Genomic DNA, 12,863 nt, shown 5'->3' on the forward strand with positions numbered 1-12,863 from the left:
CAGTGCCTGAGGCTTCTTGCTTAAGTGTCCAATAATAATCAGCCAGTATTGATGGATTCCAGTTGCCCTGATACCGTTTCTCCATGACCACAATGTCCTGGTGAAACCTTCACTGTGTGCTGACAGCACCAAGATTTGCAGGGAAGAAGTCTAAACAGGAATGCAGAAAATGAATCTTTAGTGACATGTTGCACTTCACGGTTTTGTATGCTTGAAGCATGTTGTCAACCAGCTGCACGTAGCTTGGTGCTCTGTAGTTGCCAAGAAAGTTTTCAACAACATCCTTGAATGACTTCCATGGGATTTTCTCTGGTTCCACTAGAATTGCCCGTCATTGATGACCTGTTTGATTTGAGGACCAACAAAAATGCCTTCCTTAATCTTGGCATAAGTTATTCTGACTTGAATTTTGAATTGAAAGAACAAATAGAGGTGATTTCAAAAGAATGATGTGTGCTAGGGAAATTTCATGGTGATTTTCATGATCAGTAGCCCAAAATCAAAAAGGCACACCCAAAAGTATTTAGGATTTGTGTTGTCCAGTGTTATGAAAGTACCTATACAATAAGTCACCACATACAAGCCTGAGATTCATTTTCTTGTGGGCATACTCAGCACATCTATAGAATAGTAATGATGACAGGTCTTTCATGTGATGAAAGACTGGATGAACTGGGCTTGTACTCGTTGGAATTTAGAAGATTGAGGGGGGATCTGATTGAAACGTATAAGATCCTAAAGGGATTGGACAGGCTAGATGCGGGAAGATTGTTCCCGATGTTGGGGAGGTCCAGAACGAGGGGTCACAGTTTGAGGATAGAGGGGAAGCCTTTTAGGACCGAGATTAGGAAAAACTTCTTCACACAGAGAGTGGTGAATCTGTGGAATTCTCTGCCACAGCAAACAGTTGAGGCCAGTTCATTGGCTATGTTTAAGAGGGAGTTAGATATAGCCCTTGTGGCTACAGGGGTCAGGGGGTTTGGAGGGAAGGCTGGGTTCTGAGTTGGATGATCAGCCATGATCATAATAAATGGCGGTGCAGGCTCGAAGGGCCGAATGGCCTACTCCTGCACCTATTTTCTATGTTTCTATGTTTCTATAACAGGATCAGTGAAATATCCACCAGAGTGCAGAAGACAAAAGAACCTGTGCAAATGCAAATATAAATAAATAGCAATGAATAATGAGAACATGAGATAACGAGATAAAAGTCCTTAAAGTGAGAGGATTGGTTGTAGGAATATTTCAATGATGGGGCAAGTGAGTGTAGTTATCTCCTTCTATTTAAGAGCCTGATGGTTGAGGGATGGTCACTGTTCTTGAACCTGATGGTGTCCATCCTGAAGCTCTTGTACCTTCTATCTGATGGCAGCAGCAAGAAGAAAGCATGACCTGCGGGGATCTCTGATGATGGACATGACTATCCTACGACAGCATTTCCTGTAGCTGTGCTCAATGGTTGGGATGACTTTACCTATGATGGACTGAGCTGAATCCACCATCTATTGTAGGATTTTCTGGTCAAAGGCACTGCTGTTTCCATTACCAGGCTGTGGTGCAGCCAGTGAATATTCTTTCCACTACACATCAGTAGAAGGTTGTCAAAGTTTTAGATATCTGCTGAGTCTCCGCAGACTTCTGAAAAAGTGGTGGCACTGCTGGGCTTTCTTTGGAATCGCACTTCGGTGCTGGGTCCAGAACAGGTCCTTCAAAATAAAGAGAGAGATACAGAGAGAGAGAGAGAGAGAGAGAGAGAGATACAGAGAGATAGAGAGAGAGTGATATAGAGAGAGAGAATAGAGAGAGAGAGAGAGAGAGAGAGATTCAGAGAGAGAGAGATAGAGAGAGAGAGAGAGATAGATAGAGAGAGAGAGAGAGAGATACAGAGAGATAGAGAGAGAGTGATAGAGAGAGAGAGAATAGAGAGAGAGAGAGAGATTCAGAGAGAGAGATAGAGAGAGATAGAGAGAGAGATAGATAGAGAGAGAATAGAGAGAGAGAGAGATTCAGAGAGATATAGAGAGAGAGATAGAGAGAGAGAATAGAGAGAGAGATAGAGAGAGATTCAGAGAGAGAGAGATAGAGAGAGATAGAGAGAGAGATAGATAGAGAGAGAATAGAAAGAGAGAGAGATTCAGAGAGAGAGATAGAGAGAGAGATAGAGAGAGAGAATAGAGAGAGAGATAGAGAGAGATTCAGAGAGAGAGAGATAGAGAGAGATAGAGAGAGAGATAGATAGAGAGAGAATAGAGAGAGAGAGAGATTCAGAGAGAGAGATAGAGAGAGAGATAGAGAGAGAGAATAGAGAGAGAGATAGAGAGAGATTCAGAGAGAGAGAGAGAGAGATAGAGTGAGATACTGAGAGATAGAGAGAGAGTGATAGAGAGAGAGAATAGAGAGAGAGATTCAGAGAGAGAGAGAGAGATAGAGAGAGATACAGAGAGAGAGAGAGAGAGAGAGATAGAGGGATAGAGAGTGAGAGATAGAGAGCGAGAGAGAGAGAAAGAGAGTGAGAGATATTTTATTTATTTATAAGTTTGACGATGACACCACTGTTGTGGGCCATATCAATGGTGGTGATGATGGATCAGCATACAGGAAGGAAATTGAAAATTGACTGAGTGATGTAATATCAACAGCTTCTCACTCATAGAGTTCAGGAGAGGGAAACCAAAGGTCCATGAGCCATTAATCATCAGAGCCGGAGAGGGTCAGTAACTTTAAATTCCTGGGTGTCACTATCTCACAGGACCTGTCCTGGACCCAGCATATAAATATAATTGCAAAGAAAGCACAACAATGCCTCTACTTCCTCAGGTGGCTGCAGAGGTTTGGCATGTCATCGAAAACCTTGGCGAGCTTCTATAGTGTGTGGTGGAAGGTGCGCTGACTGGCTGCATTACGGCCCGGTATGGGAACACCAATGCTCTTGAGTGGAAAATCTTACAGAAGGTAGTGGATTCAGCCCCGTACATCACTGGTAAAACCTTCCCAACCATTGAGCACATCTACATGAAATTTTGCCGTAGAAAAGCAGCATTGATTATCAAAGTTCCTCACCATCCAGACCATGCTCTTTTATGAATTTGCTAAGTGTGCCCGCAGTAAAAGAATCTCAGGGTTGTATGTGGTGACATGTATGTACTCTGATAACAAATTTTTACTTTGAATATATATGTTCAAAGAGAGAGTGAGAGAGAGAGAAAGAAATAAAATATAAAACAATGGATCAATGGGTTAATTGGGCCATCAGTTAATGGGGCAGCCATTTATTTGGGCCAACTCTTAAAAACGAATCAAGAAAATAGCTGAGATTCCCTTCATTTATTTTGGACTATATGCCACTTAATAGGATCAATAGACTGTTGTTGAACTGTTTCTAACTAGTGTCAGTCACATACAGCCATTAGACCGTGCACCATACTTAGAGTGATCAGTTTTTAAATGGTATCAGTTGCATATGATTATGTTCAAAAAGCAGTGATGCTTGTCACTAATCGTTGGTGAGAAATAAGCGGTAAGACAGTTCAGAACTGTTTTAATCACTGAGGTTTCGAGCATTCTGGCTTGGAATCAGAAATGGCCGGGAGTGAAAATTAAACAATTCAAGTTATTCATCTTCTGCAGTGCAATGTAGACGACCCACGAATTTAATCGTTCAACCGAATCGAATCACCTACAACTATGAAGATCGTGTTACCTTCACCTGTCAACGTGGATTTATACCGAGGGAGAGCACTGAGAGTGTGTGTGTAGAAAGAGACACCTTTGACCCTCCCCCGCCTACCTGCAAGAAAGGTAAGGAGCCGCGACTAAGTCTGAAGACAGAATGAAACGTAAATACTCTCGAGAGCTGCAATTGTCAGGTCCCGTTGAGGTTGCACTGTCCAGAGGCACCTGCAAGGCTGGGCTGGGCTGGGCTGGAAAGGACTGGGAATGAGTTGGGCTAGGATGGACTGGGATTGGATTTTGTTGGGATTTGGATAAACTGGGATTGGGTAGGGTTGGGTTGGGAATTGGCTTTGTTGGGGTTTGGGTGAACTGAGACTGGGTCAGGCTGGGCTGCGATGGGGCTATGCTGGGTTGAGTTGAGCTGATCAGAGTTGGTGAGGAGATGTGAGTATAGGCAGGGTCAGGACAGGAAGTGTGGGAGGGACACTCGGTTAACTGTATTCTATTTCTGATGCAGCATAGAAACAACTCAATAAGCATAAAGAACTCAAAAAGGAAACAAAAACACTGTAAATACATTTATATTTAGTGTTTTCAGTGTTCTTTATGCTTATTGTCTTTTATATGTGCGTCAGAGAATGTTCTGCTCTTTTGGTGTATGAAGAATGGTAGTGTAGTGTTTAGCAATTCCCACTGCAGTCTGTAAGGGGTTTGTATGTTCTCTCCATGACAATATGGGTTTCCTCCGGGTGCTCTGGTTTCCTCCCACAGCCTAAAGACATACTGGTTGGTAGGTGAATTGATCATTGTAAATTCTCCTGCAATCAGGGTGGGGTTAAATCAGGGGATTGCTGGGGGGCGCAGCTCAAAGGTCCGAAAGAGCCTGTTCTGCACCATTTTTTTAAGTTAATAAAAGTAGGAAGTTCACAATTCATCAGCAAGCCAAACTGCAGTCAACTGAACACTGGAGTCAACTCTGGGTGATTTATTTGGGCAGCACACACACACACAACTGAGTGAAATTTAAACTGAGGGGCAATTTACAATGACCAATTAATCTACTATCCAGTACATCTTTGGACTGTGGGAGGACACCAGAGCACCCGGAGGAAACCCACTCATCCACAGGGAGAACGTACAAACTCCTTACAGGCAGCGGCAGGCATTGAACCCAGGTCACCTGTTCCGTAAAGTGCCCCCGCCATGCACGTTATTTTCCATATCCATACTTTAACCTCTAACTTATTTCTATATAATTCTTTATTCTTTGCCATTGTTTAATGTTGTTTTTTCGTTACATGCCATGCTCTGACGAACACACCACTGCAAATTCCTAGTACATGTAAGTGTATACAGCGAATAAAGTTAATCTTTGATCCTCAAATAGTCAGTGGGAATTTCAAAGGATTATTTGGATCGAATGCAGAAAAGTGTAAAAATAATAGGGTTGTGGAAGTGGGGAAATTTTAACTATCCCAGAACGGACTGGAATTGCCTCCATGCAAAGGTTTAAAGGTTAATTTATTATTGAAGTATGTATGCAGTACACACCTCTGAGACTTGTCTTCTCTAGATAGCCACAAAACAAAGAAAAACCATGGAAGTCATTCAAAGAAAAACATCAAACACCTCCTCCCCCCACACAAAACATACAAATCACCCAAAAGTTTTAAATTAGGGGGCTTAGGTGGGAGGTAGTTGTAAAAGGCACTTGCACACGGGTTTTGTGAAACCGTATGAACATAGAATATAGAACGTGGGACAGTACAGCACAGGAACAGGCCCTTCGGCTGGCAGTGATTTGCTGAAACAGGTAAAAAATAAATCATAAACACCCAAACACTAATCCTTCTGACCTACTCCAAGTCCATATCCCTCCATCTTCCTGACATTCGTGTACCTATCCAAATATCTCTTAAAGCCCCTAATGCATTTGGCTCTACCACCACACCAGGCAGCACATTCCAGGCATCCACCTCTCTCTGAGTAAAAAACTTACCCCTCACTTCCCCGTAGTGAATCTCCACTAGTTACTCTATTCTGATCCTAGACTCTCCCTATAGGAAACTTCCTCATGACATCCATTCTGGGCGTTTCAACATTAATAGGTTTCTATAAGATTTCCCCATCCTTCTAAACTCCAGTGACTAAAGACTCAGTGTCATCAAACACTCCTCATATGTTAACTCTTTCATTCCTGGGATAATCTATGACCCTCTCAGAAACAGTTCAGACGTAGTTCCTCCCTTGGTGGGGCTGCCTGGTTCAGAGGGCATGTGTTATCACAAGAGTCTCGGTAAGCAGGTTGTTTTCTCTGGAGCACCAGAGGCTGAGGGGAGATCTGAGAAAAGTTTACAAGATTATGAGAGACGTCGAAAGAGTGGACAGAGAGTATCCGTTTCCCAAGGTTGAAATGTCTAATGCCAGAGGACATGCACTGAAGATAAGAGGGGGTAGGTTCGATTTGCTTTTTTGCAGATTCAGCATTGTGGGCTGACTGGTTTGTTCCTGTTCTGTACTGTTCTATGTTCTATGTTCGAATACAAGAGCTCCCCTTTAGAACAGAGAGGAGGAGCAATTTCTTTAGCCAAAGAGTGGTGAACCTATGGAATTCATTGCCACAGACGGCTGTGGAGGCCAAATCATTGCGTATATTTAAAGTGGAGGTTGGTATGTTCTTGGTTAGTAAGTATATCAAAGTTACGGGGAGAAGTCAGGAGAATGGAGTTGAGCGGGTAAATAAATCAGCCGTGGTGGAATGGTGGAGCAGACTCAATGGGCCAAATGGCCTAGTTCTACTTTTATGTCTTCTGGAGATAGGTAACATTAGTTCTGGACTTCAGCAAGAAGAAGGTGAATTTCAATGGTGTAAGGTAGGACCAAGGAGATGGAAATTTACGTCACAGTACAGGTCTTTCACCCCATGATGTTGTGCCATTGTTGGAAACACAGGCACTCACAGGCTAGGTCTTGCGATACCAAGGTATTATATTGTAGCTTTTGTGGAAACACACTCATAATCCCTTCACACCGTCTGCTGACAGTTCATCAGACAGCATGCCCTGACTTCAGTTCCATGACATTCCCCTCAGGTGAGAGAGCAAAGATCTCAAAACATAATTTCTATTTTCTACTCCAGACGATCCTAAACGGACCATTTCAACATCAACCCGTGGTAATATAAACACCATAATTGAGTGGAGCCACGAAATAATTAAAGAGAAAAGAGAGATTATCCGAATGGAGCATCAACTTCTTCAAAGGGAAGAAAGAATCCTTTTAAAGTACCAAGCTATTGTTCGAAATCTTGAAATACTTCTTAACTGAACAAGCATCCCCAAAACGTTTTGAAGTTCTGTTCAGTTGTTAATGCAAATGTATTTTACTGACAATGCCACAAGTTGATTCTATTGACATTACTGAGGGCATACATTTTTTTCTTCTGAAATAAAGTTCGGCAAAAAGGGTCTACTTTGATTTTATTGGTCATTACCAGGATGACAGCAATGAGCAAAAGAGTCATAAAGCACAGGCCTTTCAACCCAACACATCAATGCTGACCATTGCCCAAAGAGCTAGTCCCATCTGCCCATCAGCATCAGGTTTACGATCACTGGCATACATTGTAAAATTTGTTGCTTTGCAGCAGCATCCTACACAAGGACTACAAAGTCCCTTTGCACTTCAGCTTTTTGTATTTTCTCTCCAGTTAGCAAATAGACAACTCTTTCATTTCTTCTACCAAAGTCCCTACGCGACTCCCTTGTCCATTCGTTTCCCACCCACCATCCCTCCCCACTGATCTCCCTCCTGGCACTTATCCTTGTAAGTGGAACAAGTGCTACACATGCCCTTACACTTCCTCCCTCACCACCATTCAGGGCCCCAGACAGTCCGTCCAGGTGAGGCGACACTTCACCTGTGAGTCGACTGGGGTGATATACTGCGTCCGGTGCTCCCGATGTGGCCTTCTATATATTGGCGAGACCCGACGCAGACTGGGAAATCGTTTTGCTGAACACCTACGCTCTGTCCGCCAGAGAAAGCAGGATCTCCCAGTGGCCACACATTTTAATTCCACATCCCATTCCCATTCTGATATGTCTATTCACGGCCTCCTCTACTGTAAAGATGAAACCACACTCAGGTTGGAGGAACAACCCCTTATATTCCATCTGGGTAGCCTCCAACCTGATGGCATGAGCACTGACTTCTCTAACTTCCACTAATGCCCCACCTCCTCCTCGTACCCCATCCTTTATTTATTTATATACACACATTCTTTCTCTCTCTCTCCTTTTTCTCCCTCTGTCCCTTTGACTATACCCCTTGCCCATCCTCTGGGTTTTCCCCCCCCTCCCCATTTTCCTTCTCCCTGGGCCTCCTGTCCCATGATCCTCTCATATCCCTTTTGCCAATCACCTGTCCAGCTCTCGGCTCCATCCCTCCCCCTCCTGTCTTCTCCTATCGTTTTGGATCTCCCCCTCCCCCTCCCACTTTCAAATCTCTTACTAGCTCTTCCTTCAGTTAGTCCTGACGAAGGGTCTCGGCCCGAAACGTCGACTGTACCTCTTCCTAGAGATGCTGCCTAGCCTGCTGCATTCACCAGCAACTTTGATATGTGTTGCTTCAATTTCCAGCATCTGCAGAATTCCTCGTCTTTGCGTAATAACTTTTTTAGTTGCCTTCTGATGGTATTTGAAAGCTTCCCAATTCTCTAACTTTTTGCTGTATTATATGCCCTCCCTTTGGTTTTTATGTTAGTTGTGATTTCTCTTATTAGCCCTGATTATATCATCTCGTCTTTAGAATAATTCTTCCTCTTTGGGATGTATAGATCTCGTGCCTTCCAAATTGCTTCCAGAAATTCCAGCCATTGCTTCTCTGCCATCATCCCTGCCAGTGTTCCCTTCCAATAAATTCTGGCCAGCTCCTCTCACACACTTCTGTAATTCCCTTTACTGCTCTGTAATACTAATACATTTGACTTTATCATCTGCTTCTCAAAATTCAAAATGAATTCAGTCATATTATGATCACATTTCCCTACAGGTTCTTTTAAGCTCTCTCAGCAATTCTGCATCATTGCACAATACCCAGTCCAGAATAATTGAACCTCCAGTGAGCTCAACCACGAGCTGCTCGAAAAAGTCATCTCATAGGCACTGTAGAAATTCCTCCTCTTGGAATCCAGCACGAACCTGATTTACACAATCTACCTGCATATTGAAGTCCCCCATGACTGTTGTAAATCTTCCCTTTTGGAATGCATTTTCTATCTCCCATTGTAATTTGTCGATCACATCCTTACTATTATTTGGGGGTCTGTATAAACTCCCATCAGAGTCATTTTATCCTTGCAGTTCCTTAAGTCTATCCACAATGATGCAGCACTTTCCAACCCTATGTCAACTCTCTCTAATGATCTGATTTCATATTTTACCAATGGAGCACTCCGCTCCCTCTACCTTCCTGCCTGTCCTTTCAATGCATTGCATATCCTTGGACATTAAGCTCCTAGCAATGATATTCTTTTTGCCCTGATTCAGTGATGCCCACAACATCATTAATGCGCAGCTACAAGTTCACCTACTTTATTCCATATACCGTATGCATTCAAATATAACACGTTGAGTCCTGTATTCACCCTTTTTGATTTTGTCTGCTTTTTACATTGCAAATTATCCTGCTGACTGTAATTTTGGCCTGTCAGCCTCTCCTTGCCTCTGTTTGTAAATCAACTATCTCATTTTCAGCTCTATCACTCCAGTTCCTACACCACCACCACCCACCCGAACAACTCGAGCCAACCTGCCCACAAAGATGTTGAATACCCTCTGGCTCAGGTGTAACCCATCCCTTTTGTAAAGGTCATCCCTTCCCCAGAACAGATCCCAATGATCCATAAATCTGAACCCCTGCCCCCTGTACCATTTCCCCAGCCGTGCATTCGTCTGTCAAATCATCCTATTCTTACCCTCACTGGCGCGTGGCACAGGCAGCAATCCAGAGATTACCTCCCACATGTGTGTGTGTGTGTTGTACTGTGCAAGTCTTAGGCACGTATATATAGCTAGGGTGCCTAAGACTTTTGCACAGTACTGTACTAATTTTATGTATTGCACTGTACTGCTGCTGCGAAAACAAAGTCATGGCCTCTGTGAGTGATGATCAACCTGATTCTGATACGGGTCTCTATTGTGGACTGAGAGTGGGAAGGGGACAGGGAGAGGGGAATCACGGCTGGGAAAAGGGGAAGGGAGAGGGGAGGGAGCGGGAAGCGCAGGAGAGACATTCTGTAATGATCAGTAAACCAATTGTTTGTAATCAAATTGCTTTGTCTGCTGTCTCAGGGCTGGGTGCGTCTGTACCTACGCCACACTCTGCCCCTGGCACTCCTTCTGTGCCACCTGTCCCACACCCCTCCTGCGGCGCTCCACGCTCCCCATTCCCAACATTCTTTGCTCCTGCCAGATTTACAAACTCACTCGCCGTCCACGCTGACAAGTACAGTACTGTGCAAATGTCTTAGGCACCCCAAGACATTTGCTCAGTACTTTAAATAAATAGTGCAAAAAGATGTTAAAAAAAATAAAAATAGTGAGGTCGTGTTCATGGGCTCAATGTCCATTCAGAGATCTAGTGGCAGAGGGGAAGAAGCTGTTCCTGAATCATTGAGTATGTGTCTTCAGATTCTTGTACGTCCTGCTTGATGGTAGCAATGAGAAAAGAAGAGGGTATGTTCTGGGTGATGGGTTCTTAATGATGGGTGCCACCTTTTACAGACACCTCCTTTTGAAGATGTCCTCTAAACTTCTCTTATCCTTGTGCTTATCTAGATGAGTTTTAAATGGTGACGAGAGAGTATGCGGGAGCGAGATAGAACATAGAACGGTACAGCACAGGAACAGGCCATTTGGCCCACAAAGTTGTACTGAACCAGATAAAAAGCAAATCAAAAACATCCAAAACACTAATCCCACCTGCCTACACAATGTCCACATCCTCCCATCTTCATGTGCCTTTCTATACATCTCTTAAAAGTCTCTAATGTATATGCCTCTAGCACTATACCAGGTAGTGCATTCCAGGCAGCCACCATTCTCTCAGTAAAAAAAACAATTACCCCTCACCTCCCCCTTGAATCTACCCTCTTTCACCTTCAATGCATGCCTTCTGGTATTAGACATTTCAACCCTGGGAAACAGATACTCTCTGTGCACTCAATCTATGCCTCTCAAAATCCTATAAACCTCTATCAGATCTCCCTTCAGTCTCCGCTGCTCCAGAGAAAACAACCAAGGTTTATCCAGCCTCTCATGAAGGCACATGCCCTCCAAGCCAGTTAGCATCCTGGTAAACCAGTTTCCAAAGCCTCAACCTCGTCTGCACCCGCTCCAAAGCCTCAACCTCGTCTGCACCCTCTCCAAAACCTCAACCTCTTCTGCACCCTCTCCAAAGCCTCAACCTCTTCTGCACCCTCTCCAAAGCCTCAACCTCTTCTGCACCGTTTCCAAACCCTCAACCTCTTCTGCACCGTCTCCAAATCCTCAACCTCTTCTGCACCGTCTCCAAAGCCTCAACCTCGTCTGCACCGTCTCCAAAGCCTCAACCTCGTCTGCACCCTCTCCAAAGCCTCAACCTCGTCTGCACCCTCTCCAAAGCCTCAACCTCTTCTGCACCCTCTCCAAAGCCTCAACCTCTTCTGTACCCTCTCCAAAGCCTCAACCTCGTCTGCACCCTCTCCAAAGCCTCAACATATTTCCGATAATGAGGCGATATGTCAGCTGGTTGAATAGTATTGCAGCAACAACCTTACACTCAACATCAATAAGACCAAAGAACAGATTGTGGACTTCAGAAAGAGTGAGAACGAGGGAACACACACCTGCCCTCAGAGAGGGATCAGAACTGGAGCGTGGGAGCAATTCCAAGTTCCTGTGTCAATATGGGCCAAACATATCGCTGTAGCTACAAAGAAGGCACAGGAGCAGCTATATTTCATTCAGAGTCTGAGAAGATTTGGTGTATCACCAAAGATGCTCGCAAATTTCTACAGGTGAACTGTGGAGAGCATTCTAACTGGCTGTATCACCATCTGGTATGTGGGGGTGGGGGGCATTGCACAGGATCGAACTATGCTGCAGAAAGTTGTAAACTCGGTCAGCTCCATCATGCGTTCTAGTCTCCCCAGCATCCAGGATCACTTCAGAGGATGATGGCTCAAAAAGGCGGCATCCGTCATTAAGGACCCCCATCACCCAGGACATGTCCTCTTCTCATTGCTACCATCAGGGAGGAGGTACAGAAGCCTGAAGGCACACACTCAGTGTCTCAGGAACAGTGTCTTTCCCACTGGCATTCGATTTCTGAATGGATATTGACCCCGGGAACAACCTCACTACCGTTTTTATTTTCATTTTTGCACTACTTATTTAACAATTTAACAACTTATTTATAATTTAACAATTTTATATATATATGTGTGTGTAATACACTGTAATACACTGTTTTTATTATTATTATGTATTGTAATGTTTTTTCTCGTCCGTGGTGTTGAGACTAGTGCGTGATTACATAGAAAAAACATAGAAAACATAGAAAATAGATGCAGGAGTAGGCCATTCGGCCCTTCGAGCCTGCACCGCCATTTATTATGATCATGGCTGATCATCCAACTCAGAACCCCGCCCCAGCCTTCCCTCCATATCCTCTGATCCCCCTAGCCACAAGGGCCATATCTAACTCCCTCTTAAATATAGCCAATGAACTGGCCTCAACTGTTTCCTGTGGCAGAGAATGCCACAGATTTGGATTTAAGTGAGGGAGAGTTGCACAGTGTCAGCCTCACTCTCTCTTCCCAATTCCCATCTGGATCCAGTGGCAAGACAGAGTCAAGGCGACTGGAGATGGGACTAGGCGCAGTGGATGACCAGGACGTCTTCTGTGTCTTGTCCTGATCTACACGTTCCACGACGCTTGCAGAGACCGCCTTCGTGACCATTGGACCTTCCATTGGTCTCGTCCGCTCAATCCGCCGGAGTCTGTCTTCACATGCTGGGATAGACAACTCCCTATCTCACTGAGGGTTTGAGACCCGTCGGCTACCCTCACCCGGTTTAGCCAGCTTGTTGAAGCCGTTGCCCGGGGTGTGGCCGCTGTCGCATGCAAACAGCTACGGGGAGCCACAG

General features: G+C 44.4%; 1 protein-coding gene across 1 annotated transcript in view; it reads left to right on the forward strand.

Moving 5' to 3' along the window:
• Positions 1-7,139, forward strand: part of LOC134355370 (sushi, von Willebrand factor type A, EGF and pentraxin domain-containing protein 1-like) — a 70,678-nt gene extending 63,539 nt beyond the window's left edge. The window contains exons 11-12 of the mRNA XM_063065150.1: positions 3,628-3,798; positions 6,812-7,139. Of these exons, the coding sequence (XP_062921220.1) occupies positions 3,628-3,798; positions 6,812-6,999 (359 nt within the window). The 3' untranslated portion in view covers positions 7,000-7,139. The remainder of the gene's footprint in view (positions 1-3,627; positions 3,799-6,811) is intronic.
• The last annotated feature ends 5,724 nt before the right edge of the window (positions 7,140-12,863 follow it).

Source organism: Mobula hypostoma, chromosome 13, assembly GCF_963921235.1.
Source record: "Mobula hypostoma chromosome 13, sMobHyp1.1, whole genome shotgun sequence".
NCBI lineage: Eukaryota > Metazoa > Chordata > Chondrichthyes > Myliobatiformes > Myliobatidae > Mobula > Mobula hypostoma.